Source organism: Bufo gargarizans, chromosome 5 (genome assembly GCF_014858855.1).
Source record: "Bufo gargarizans isolate SCDJY-AF-19 chromosome 5, ASM1485885v1, whole genome shotgun sequence".
Classification (NCBI taxonomy): domain Eukaryota; kingdom Metazoa; phylum Chordata; class Amphibia; order Anura; family Bufonidae; genus Bufo; species Bufo gargarizans.
The window spans coordinates 354,765,812-354,778,073 of record NC_058084.1 but is presented as its reverse complement, the minus strand read 5'-3'; the positions used below and the strand labels follow the sequence as shown (position 1 = coordinate 354,778,073).

Below are 12,262 nucleotides of genomic sequence, written 5' to 3'. Positions count from 1 at the left end.
GATATAAGGACAAGAGGGATGTCCTTGTACTGTCCACAATTCATGGTAACGGCATCACCCCTGTCCCTGTGCGAGGTACTGCGGCAACGGTCCTCAAGCCCGATTGCATTGTCGACTACAATCGGTATATGGGAGGAGTTGATCTCTCTGATCAAGTCCTTAAGCCATATAACGCCATGCGCAAAACCCAGGCATGGTACAAAAAAGTTGTGGTCTACTTGGTACAGGTTGCCTTGTACAACTCTTTTGTGCTGTCCCGGAACACTGGCAACACAGGGACATTCCTTCAGTTCTATGAGGCAGTCCTCAAGGCCCTGATCTTTTTTGACCGGGAAAGAGCAGGCCGGAGTACCTCTGGAACTGTAGGGGCCCGGATCGTCCCTGGCCAACACTTTACAGGTGTGGTCCCCCATACTGGAAAGAAGGGACGGCCCCAAGTGCAAAGTGTGTCGCAGGAAGAAGAACACCACTACTCAATGTGACACGAGCCCTGATCATCCGGGCCTCTGCATTGGTTGCTTCAGGGAGTACCACACTTCCATGGAGTACTAAATTTATATCCCAAGTTAGCCACTGACAATCGGATAAAAAAATGGTTCTCAGACTTGAGACACTAAAACAAAACAAAAAAAATATTATTTAGTAAAACTAAAATAGATTAAAAAAAAAAGACATATTGGGTATCGCCGCATCCGTAATAATCTGCTCTATAAAAATACCCCCCCCAACCACTCAGATGAACACTGTAAAAAAATAAAAATATATAAATTCGCCAAAAAGGAATAACAAAATGAGGGTTAACAGCCAAACAAAACTTAATATTTATTACCCTCATACTGCAGTTTACAGAAACACCCCATATGTCAGGGCTGGCCAACCTGCGGCTCTCCAGCTGTTGTAAAACTACAACTCCCACCATTCCCTACTGTAGGCTGATAGCTGTAGGCAGACTGGGCATACTGGGAGTTGTAGTTCTGCAACAGCTGGAGAGCCGCAGGTTTGCCAGCCCTGCCATATGTGGTCGTAAACTGCTGTATGACCAAAAGGCAGGGCGCAGAAGGAAAGGAACGCTGTATGGTTTCTAGAAGGCAGATTTTGATGGCCTTTTTTTTTTACACCATGTCCCATTTGAAGCCCCCCTGATGCACCCCTAGAGTAAAAACTCCATAAAAGCGACCCAATCTAAGAAACGACACCCCTCAAGGTATCCAAAACTGATACAAACGTCGTTAACCCTTTAGGTGTTCCACAAGAGTTATTGGCAAATGGAGATGAAATTTCAGAATTTCTATTTCTGGTAACCTTGCCTCACAAAAATGTAATATAGATAAACCAAAATTCATATGTACCCTAAAAATAGTACCAACAAAACTGCCACCTTATCCCGTAGTTTCCAAAATGGGGTCTTAGGGTCCGTTCACACGTCCATTTTTTTCTTTCCTGATCTGTTCCATTTTTTGCGGAACAGATCAGGACCAGTTCTTGACGCATTCATTTTCAATGGGTCCTGGAAAAAATCGGACAACACAATGTGTGCTGTCCGTTTCCATTGTTCCGTTCCGCATGTCCGATTAAATATAAAACTTATTCTTTTCCGCAAAAATCGGATCCTGGTACAATACAAAGTCAATAGTTCTGCAAAAAACGGAAGACATTCGTATGTCATTACGTATGTCATCCGTTTTATGCGGAATCCGTTCCTGGAAATTAAATCCTGCCCACAGAAATCACTTATTCACTTTTTTTTCAATTTTTTTTCAAAGAAATCCAAACAACTTTATTTGCTTTGTGAAATTTATACATGTTTCCGTTTTTTACGGATGACATACGGAAAAATTTTCAGGAACAACGGATCCGCAAAAAACGGACCGAAATTCGGGATATAGAAAAATACTGGCGTGTGAATGTAGCCTCAGCATCTGATCGGCGGGTGTCCGACACCTAGGACCCCTGCCGATCAGCTGTTTGAGAAGGTAGCGGCGCTGACAGTAGTGCCGCAGCCTTCTCACTGTTTACCGCAGGCCCAGTGACGTCACGACTAGTATCACTGGCCTGGGTGGGGCTACGCTCTGTTCACTTGAATGGAGTTTAACCCCGCCCAGGCCATTGATACAAGTCGTGACGTCACTGGGCCTGCGGTAAACAGCGAGAAGACCGCGGCGCTACTGCCATCTCTGCTGCCTTCTCAAACAGCTGATCGGCAGGGGTCCTGGGGGTCGGACCCCCGCCAATCAGATGCTGATGATCTATCTAGAGGATAGATCATCAGTTTAAAAAACTGCAGAACCCCTTTGACATGACAGTGTTATTTATTAACCCCTGTATGACAGGCTCTATGTTTGTCTCCACGTACAGCACAGTGATTATTTTCTATGTACAGAGCGGTCATCCTGTTAAAATAAGAAAGTCAGTGGATGTTGCACACACGCTACAGAAACAGCTTTTAAAGGAAAAGGCAGATTTTCTACTGTACAAAGTGCTCAGAGTGGACACTGCTGGTAAGTTTTACTGTATACTATGAAGATATGATATGTTTGTCTGTATCATTGTCTGTATCAGTTCCATCGTGCTACTCTTTCTTTTTGATAATTTATTTATACACACTCAAAGTTTAAGATACTTTTATATATTTTGAGATATTTTCAGAGTGTCTAAAAGGGGTTGTTTGAGACCCATACAAAAATAAGCAAGCAAAAAAAGCACTCGCTGTCAGACAATCTAACCATTCCGCTGCTCTTATCGCATGCCATTTGTGCACGTCACTGCTGAGTCCATTGATTAGCCGACAACAGTCATCATCACTTCCAGTCCTGTGGATTTTTTTGGGCAGTCTCTCATAATATTTTTTTATGTGTTTTGGAAACCCCTTTAAGCAAAACTTGGCAATAAAGACTTAAGGCCCCATACACATTATTGATCAGCAACCTTCGGCACCCCAGCTATTGTGAAACCACAATTCCCAGCATGCTCCATTCATTTTTATGAGAGTTCTGAGAAGAGTAGAGAAAGTATTCATGCTGGGAGTTGTAGTTTAACAAAAGCTGGAGTGCCAGAGGTTGCCTACCCCTGCATTAGACTGTTGGACGAACGGTGGATGAACTGTCAGACTGACGGTCTAATGTGTATGAGGATGTTGTGCCCATGCCATCTCTCTCTCAGGCATGGTTGCTAGAGTGCTCCTCTGGTTGCCTCCTCTGCTCCCCTGGTGGGCCATGCTCGCTGACATCCCTCTGCTCCTTCCCGGGGTGCAGGGCCCCTGGGGTAGCACATCCAAGAAACGGCCAATGGGACTCAAAATATATGAGTATCTTAAACTCCACCTCCTGACGAATGCGTTGAGGTGTTAGTGCCTGGAGCCGTGTTCCGGGTCAATAGTGAGCCATGTCACAGAGTATGCTCCATTAGGATACTTATATGTTTCTTTTGTTATGTATGGGATATATTAGATTCATACTCTATATAACATTAGGCTTGCACTTCTGATTATACAGAGCTTTTTTATTTGTGGTGCTATTGTGTAATCACTGACCCTGGGTTCACACCTGAGCGTTTCTCAAACGCGCGTTTTAGTCGCGCATTCTTATGCGCGTTTTTTGTAATAGTAAACGCGCGTTTGATGCGCGTTTGTGTCATTGACTGCAGTGTCCTATGGCCACAAACGCGCGTCAAAACGCCCCAAAGAAGCTCAAGTACTTGTTTGAGCGTCGGGCGTTTTACAGCGCGTTCGTACGCGCTGTAAAACGCCCAGGTGTGAACCATTCCCATAGGGAAGCATTGGATTTCATGTCTTGAGCGTTTTACAGCGCGTTTGAACGCGCTGTAAAACGCTCAGGTGTGAACCCAGGGTTATATTAGATGTTTATGGCGTTCCTCTGTGATATACTGGGGATTATTTGATATTCATTTATACCTATACGTGAACTGGTAATATATTCAGTAGCACCGCTGAAATATTTTAAGGATACTTGATGATGCTATTGTCTGTTTGCATATATGTTAAACTTTTCTTACTCTTCACTGTAGTGTGTCTTCTAAAATGCTCGGGCCATGGACACTGTGACCCAATAACAAAATCCTGTATTTGCTATCCATTTTGGATAGAGAACTGGCTACGACGTTATGTCAATGATGGAGAAAGCAATTGCGGTAAGTACTGGTACATTAGTCATTTATTTTGCTGGTCTATGTCTGTGTGTTTCCATTGACATTGTGCAGCCTGAATGTGTAATATGCAGAGCTGAATGCAAACCTCTGCACCTACTAGTTACTAATGTATCCAAATATTCAAAAAATCTAATAAAAATTATCTGAAAATTAAGTTTAGACCATGTTCAGACAACAGATTTTCCACATGGATTGTGATACATTTTGTGCCCCAAAATCCATTTTCAGTTTGCGATCTGCGCTGTAGATTGACATATTCAGATTTTGTGTGATAATTCCAACTGAAATCAATGGAAGGCTTAATCTATACCAAAAATGTCTTCAAATGTAAAAGGACATTTACAAAAAAGCGCACAAAACACAGAATTTTTATATGGACTACGCACCTAAATTTTCAGTGTGTTAACACAACAGTATGAACATATCCTAACGGTACAGCCAGAATTTCCACTGCAAAATCCACACGTGTTTCGTGCAGATTTGTCATGAATATAACCCTATGCATTGCAAAGGGTGAATTCTGCAGTGGAAATGTCTTCATCCAATTGCTGCTCCTGCCACACAAACGTACGGTACTAATTAGAGATGAGCGAATTTTTCAAAAGTTCGATTCGGCTGATTCGCTGAATTTTTTTTTTACCAAAATTTACCTTTTTTTTTTTTCTAAGTAGTTGGTGCAATGACAGGAAACTGCGATAGCGAAGCCCCCCGTCGCTGTACCCCTCAGATGCCACGTTCATGTGTAATTTTACACAGTTTTTAACACTTAAATTTTTTTTTTATCAAACTTACCGCCTCAATTTGCTTGCGACGGGCCGGCTGCCGCCATCTTTCTTGAAGATCTGGCACAAAATCTTGCGCGGCGCGAGATTGTCATCACGCCGGCCGACATATACGTCACCACGCACAGGATTTCAGCCGAGATCTTCAATCAAGATGGCGGCTGGCAGCCCGTCGGGAGCAAATGGAGGAGGTAAGTACAATTTTTTTTGTTTTTTAAACTATAGGACCAGCGTTCAGCCTGGGAAATACAGCTTGCACATGCAGCATGTTTCCTGGGCTGAATATATTTATGAGAAATTGGCCTTAAAGTCTCATCTACTTTTCCGCTACTGTAAAAGGGCTCAAGCACACAAACGTATTTTCTTTCCGTGTCCCGCTGCGGATCATATGCGGAACCATTCATTTCAAGTTACTTCATGTGCATTCAATTTTCGTATGTCCGTGTGTCTGTTCGGCAAAAGAATAGAACATGTCCTATTATTGTCCGTTCCGCAAAATACAGAATGCACATGCACTTTATCCGTATTTTTTGACGATCGTTTATTTATTTTTTTGTGGACAGCAAAATACATACGGTCATGTGCATGAGCCCCAATGGTGTGGATTTGCGCAGCACAAATCTGCAGCAGCAAATCTGGAGGATATATGCATATGGACTTACCCCAAAGGGGTTGTCAGCATTTTTTTTTTTTTCTTTTTTTTTAAAGAGACAGCATCACTTTTGTCCATGGGCTGTGTCTGGTTATCCAACTCATAAAAACTAGGCCTTTATCTGATCCGAAAGAAACTCTTTAATGGGATGCGCTTTCTTTTTGCGAGTTTAAAAACATTCTGCAAAGACTTTCAGGCTAGGTCTACACGCCGACATTTGTCGCACGACAATTTTTATAATGATAATCTATGGTGTCGCAGTCGCAGCATGTTGTAGTGCGACATCATAGACTATCATTATAAAAAATTGTCAACTGACATTAGTGCGACATCAATGTCATGTGACACATGTTGCAGTGTAGTTGCGCAACTTATTGTCGCGCGACACATGTCGTTGTGTAGACCTAGCCTCAGGGTATGTTTAGATGCAGCAGATTTCTTGCAGAAATCTCCGTGACTGGAAAGGAGTTTGATTCATCTGAATGAGGTAGTTTGCATGGCAAGCACATGGATTTCTGCAAGTCCAATTCTGCCGTATGTGTCCGCAAGTCCAATTCACCCCAAGGATACAGACACAAGAAGCAGATTTGTTGTGCATTTTTCTGCGGATTTCACCCTATGCATTGCAAAGGGTGAAATCTGTGGTCGAGAGCCACAGCATTTAGAAATCTGCTCTACTGGTCAATTTACTCTCAGCTTATTCTGTAAAGTTTCGAATCTGCAGGGTATCCATCCCAGGCGGACCTACCATACCATGTGCATTTGACCTTGATAAGGAAAATATAATGCAACAGAACACCATTAAAGTGGTAGTGCCTCATATAATGTCTTGTTTTCCAGAATGGAGCGTTCTTTACATCATTGTACTAGCATTTGCCTTGGTTGCCTTCCTAATGGGACTGACATGGGTCTGCATGTGTTGCTACAAAAGGTAATCCTCTTTTTTTTTTTTTTTTTTTTTTTTTTTTTTTTTTTTACTGAATAATCAAGAAGAAATGTACAGAAGTCAGTACAATGCAATAGCACATCCGTATGCCATAAATGAGAATTATCTATACAGCAAAAGACAAAACCTAAACAAAATGAAAAAAAAAAATTGCTAAACCATGATAATGGTGCAAGCTATAGAGCCCCCTTCTCCACCTCCCAGGTAGGACCCTACCTAGTGGCCTGTGAATCTTGGTCCCAAGGTACCCTTTGGTCTTCCATGTAGTACCAAGTGGTGTGCAGGAAAGGCAACATGACATTGGTAGGCCTCTTTCACATGAGCGTGACAGATTGGCTCCGGATGCGTTCAGTGAAACTCGCACTATTTTGCAAGCAAGTTCAGATTTTGCGCGCGTGTAATGCGTTTTGATGCATTTTTCACACGTGTGATTAAAAACGGAAGTTTTACAAGCAACATCTCTTAGCAACCATCAGTGAAAAATGCATTGCATCTGCACTTGCTTGCGGATCCAATGCGTTTTTCACTGAAGCCCCATTCACTTCTATAGGGCCAGGGCTGCGTGAATATAGAACATGCTGCGTTTTTCATACAACGCAGAACTGATGCATGGAGAAAAAAAAAACGCTCCTGTACACAGACCCATTGAAATGAATGGGTCAGAATTCGGTGCGGGTGCTATGCGTTCACGTCGCGCATTGCACCCGCACAAAAAACTCGCTCGTGTGAAAGGGGCCTTAATTTCCCACGAGGATAAAACAGTGATAATAAACTGCCTCCATTGTTTGAAAAATCTTTTGGCATGGTCTATTTCCTACTTTCTATCTCCAGCCTTTCCGAAAACATATATTGTTTCAGATGCGTCAAAACTGTGGATGGGACACTGGGTGATAGCCAGTGCTGCAGTAACGCCTCAATAGGGTAATATGAATCAGCGCTGGGAATCTGGCCCCCTCCTCTCTGGACGTCATGTCAGTCGGGGTAGTAAAGTGGAAAAGGAGAGGCATGGGGGCCAGTTGGATTGGTTCATTTCACAACCTCCCTAGCAAAGAAATTATTTGGGTCATTTATCAAACTGGTGTAAAGTACTTTAGCAACCAATCAGATTCCACCTTTCATTTTGGATGGCTCCTTTGGAAAATGAAAGCTGGATTCTGATTGGCTGCTATGGGCAACTAAACCAGTTCTACTTTACACCAGTTTGATAAATGACCCCATATGTCTTTCCAAAAATCTTGAATCTTCTGGAAATGCATGATACAGTGGTATAAGTCTGCCCATTCCTGTTGACATTTTGGGCATTTGGTCAGTCTATCAGGCTGAGCACTGACAAACGGAAAATCAAAGGCATAAATCGTGGCATGTAGGTAATCCTTCATATTGTGCAGAATCTGCACTTAAATTCCATAAAAAGTGCAGTGCATTGTTAGTGAATCAGATTGAAACCCCTAGAACCCACAGTGTAACAATCCTCAGCATTCTAGACATGTTGCAGATTTCCAAATTTTCACTGGGGATTTCAATCGTTTGTTCCAAAGGCATTGGTGAAATCAGCAGCTTAAAGGGGTTGTGTCAACATTAAATGTTATTTTAATATAATTCAGCATGAAAAGTTAGATGCACATGCTCCGTTCCATTCTTCAACTACCACCAGCTGTATCATCTGTTAGAAGCTGTGACAATGACAAGGCCAGAGCTGCAGCAGGGCACGCCCCCTGAGGTGCCAGCTTGTAATAAATCTAGCAGAGCAATTGGAAACAGGGTCTGAATCCATGTGAGGTACAGGACTGGTTATAACTTTGTTTGAAAAAGATGGTCATGTACCTATATGATGTCTGTTTTTATTTTTTACATCAAACATGGAATAACCCCTTTAATACCACACCACAATCAACATAAAAATCGCCATATAAACTATACAGATTATTAGGTTGGTTCCTTAGCCTAATTCCTGTGCCGTATGCGCACACACCCATAGTGTCAGGATTCTAAATTACACAACTATTACCTGCTGTTTCCCCCCATCAAAGTCAATAGAAAAAATCATGGCACAAAAAAATCCAAAACAAAAAACATAAATATGTAAATTGTATTATTTCCCATCCACCAACATGAAGCATTTGGACACTGCTGTAAAACGGCTTAACCCAGTCCTGCACATGCAGTAAATGGGTCGTTATCACGTTGTCGTACATTTATGGCATATCAATGGCGCTGGCTCAGTAACTGAGCCGCTGCTATCAGCAGCAGGTGTCAGCTGTAACATACAGCTGACACCTTGCTACAATGGTCAAGATCGGTGCTAGAACCGATCTCAGCCTTTTAACCCTTTAGATGCCGCGGTCCATAGCGACTGCTGCATCTAAGGGGTTTACAAAGAGAGGGGGCTCCCTCTCTCCACCACTGGGCCTCAGAGATACCATAGGTAGGGTCTGATGAGGCCCAGTGTCAGTGTAAAACTGACAGTTCTAATGCACTGCAATAGATAACTATTGCAGTGTATTGTACCAGCAATCAGACCACTATATGTTCAAGTCGACAAGTATAAGAAAAGAAAAGAATAATTTCAAGTAAAAAAAAAGCTATTTTGTCCATATCTACTCATTTATAATTGGTTAAAAATGAAAAAAATACTCCAAAATGTTAGCAATAAAAACTACTGCCCGCCCCACAAAGAAAGCCCTCACACAGCTGCATCGACAGAAAAGTTATGAGTCTTAGATATTCCAATGCAAAAAAAAGATTTAATAAGAAAGTGATTTTATGATGCAAAAATACTAAAATGTGGAAAAAAAATTGGTATTGCCATAAAAGTATGAATATTCAGAATATAATTATATTCCATATACCACATAGTGAACCCCATAAAAACCACAGACAGAATGGCAATTTTTTTCCCACCTCACCCCCCCACCCCCCAAAAAAAAATATTACAAACCCAAATTTACCCCAAAATAGTATCAATAAAAACTACAGCCTGTCCCACAAAAAAAACCTCACACAAAAGTCCTCACACAGCTCAGTCAACAAAAAATTAAAGTTATGGCTCTTAAAAATCATTTCAGCAAATTACATGTTACAAAATCCAGATGCTGCTTCTTCCCTTCTAAGCCCTACCGTGTCCCCAAACAGCAGTTTATGACCACATTTGGGGTATTTCCTTACTTGGGAGAAACTGCGTAACAGATTATTTGATGTTTTTCTCCTTTTAACCCTTACAATAATTAGAAATTTGGGGCGAAAGCAACATACTATTGAAAGAAAATGTATTTTTCATTTTCACGGTCCAATGTTAATACATTCTATGAAACACCTGTGGGGTCAAAACCATCACTACACACCTAACTGAATTCCTTAGTAGGTGTGTTTTTTTTTGTTTTTTTTTTAAATGAGTTTATTTCTTGGGGTTTTCATTGTACCTCAGGGAATTTCTAAATTTCACCTCCATTTTGCATTAACAACCCCTAAAGGGTTAACAAACTTCCTAAATGACTTTTTGAACATATTGAGGGTGCAGTTTTTAAAATAGGGTGGTTTATGGGTTTTCTAGTATAGAGGCCTTCAGAGATGAAACGGTCCCCAAAAAATATTTGGAAATTTTCTTAAAAATTTATAAAATTGCCACTTACTTTTAATTTTTTGGAGGTTTATAAGTTATGATTGAACAATGATGCCAACATAAAGTGGATATATAATTAATATTAACTATATTGTGAGCTATGACAAATTTAGATTTGGAAAATTTCAAATTTTGTTCTAATTTTCATCAAATTTGGGATAGGTACAATCTGTCAAGAAAAAAACGTTTTCACCATCGCTTGGATAAGTAAAAGCATTATAAATTTTTTACCACAAAAGTGATACATGTCAGATTTGAAAAATTGCCTGGTCCTTAAAGGATAACTGTCACATTTAGACCCTAATTTCAATTTTCATATATGTAGTTACTTATAACATGATATTCCAGAATCCATTACTATTAGACTGACTCGCCCCATATTTAATAAGATTCAGCCCTTAGCAACCAGTCTGTATAAAACTGCAATTTCACTATTCAGTTAAGATGGCCGCCACTGCCCTCACCCTGAGGCTAATCTCGCCTGCCCTCACTAGCCAGTAACAATAGCCCCCAAAAGTGTCAGTAACCAGAGCCCTCCCCCTAAAGGATTAATCTCCTGCAGCACAAAGGGGTCCTCTTACCACATGTTGCTTTCATTTATACACTGAGCAGACGGCAGATCTCCCTTCCCTGCTCTGCGCTGCTTCAACTCTGCATTCTCCAGCTCTGCTGAGTGAGGGAGCGTCTGCCAAGCGCAGGGACAGGGAGAAGTGCACACAGCCCAGGCACTGTTATCAGCTGCTGGGGAGGACCTGGCTTTAATCATCTACTTACAGTCTCTGGCTGTCAGTAATGTGAGTCTTCACATTTTCAGCAAACCTATCCGGTAGACTGTTCCGGCAGAGAACAGCGTGCCAGTGTTTTCCGAATCCAGCATAGCCGGATAGTGCCATGTTGGAACTGTCCATTCCCCCTCATAAATCACTGGATTTGGATGGACAAAAATTGCTGCACGGAACGTTATTTCTCCGTCTGAATCCCGGCACTTGCCAGATCCCATTATAGTCAATGGAGCAAGTACAAAGCGCTATCCGGCTATGCCAGATCCGGAGAATACTTGCAGGCTATCCCCTGCTGGAAAAGCCGGCAGGATTGCTTTGCTGCAAGTATAAAGTTAGCCTAAGGGGACAAAGTTTAGTTAAATTGTGATTCAGGGACATGATTTATTTTTATTTTTTTACTTTTTAGCCGCAAAAGGACGAAAATACGGAAAAAAACTAAATATACAATCCTGGACAATTTTGATGATCAAGAAAGAATGGCATTACGACCCAAGTATGGTGAGTAGTAAAACTATTTTAATATGGAATAGTCATCTGCAAAAACCTAGTATACTTTTAGATAAAATACCTAATATAGAGGCGCCCTAAACCCTACTGATTACATGGTTGGCTTAAAACATGCACAGGCACCTCTTTATCCAATCATGATAAGTAGGGTTCAGGGTGTCGGGGTGTTACTCGACTGACCAAAACGTTGCATAATGGAGAGGCAGCCACTAGGTTCTGTTTAGAAGTAGAGATCACGTTCTTTACTAACTGTTATCATGGCATCTCTAGTATGTATAGTAAATGTGGGTAGCACTGGCACTAACGTATCCTCCTGTAATCTTTTTCACAGGTATAAAACACAGAAGCACAGAACATAACTCCAGCCTCATGGTTTCAGAGTCTGAGTTTGACAGTGACCAAGACACAATTTTCACTCGTGATAAAGTGGACCAGGATAACCCCAAAAATATTTCCAGTAGTGCCCTCAAAAATGGTGCTCCTTTTAATTTCAGCTCAAAATGCAGATAAACCTAGGTCAGTGAGAAAAATAAATGGATTTTTCAGGAAAATGTTTTTGACCAAAACTGAGGATGTAAATGTTTACAATTTCATTACTTAAAGAAGCTCTCCGACAAAATATATTTTTTTCTCTCTGGCCCGGTAGATAATGTAAATGGCAAACTTCTTACTGGTGACTGTAGCTGTGAGTTATAACCTCCCCTTCTGGTCCTCAGCTGGGTCATGTGACCTACACTCTGACTCTCCGACTGGCACAGTGTCTAATGTGTGGGCAGGAAGCCAGTTTGTTGATCATATGACACAACCGAG

General features: G+C 41.4%; 1 protein-coding gene across 1 annotated transcript in view; it reads left to right on the top strand.

Annotated features, from left to right (window-relative positions):
- KIAA0319 (KIAA0319 ortholog) overlaps positions 1 to 11,962 on the top strand; it is a 46,492-nt gene extending 34,530 nt beyond the window's left edge. The window contains exons 16-20 of the mRNA XM_044295527.1: positions 2,356 to 2,498; positions 4,024 to 4,146; positions 6,439 to 6,529; positions 11,352 to 11,443; positions 11,784 to 11,962. Coding sequence (XP_044151462.1) covers positions 2,356 to 2,498; positions 4,024 to 4,146; positions 6,439 to 6,529; positions 11,352 to 11,443; positions 11,784 to 11,962 — 628 coding nt within the window. The remainder of the gene's footprint in view (positions 1 to 2,355; positions 2,499 to 4,023; positions 4,147 to 6,438; positions 6,530 to 11,351; positions 11,444 to 11,783) is intronic.
- Positions 11,963 to 12,262: the final 300 nt, after the last annotated feature.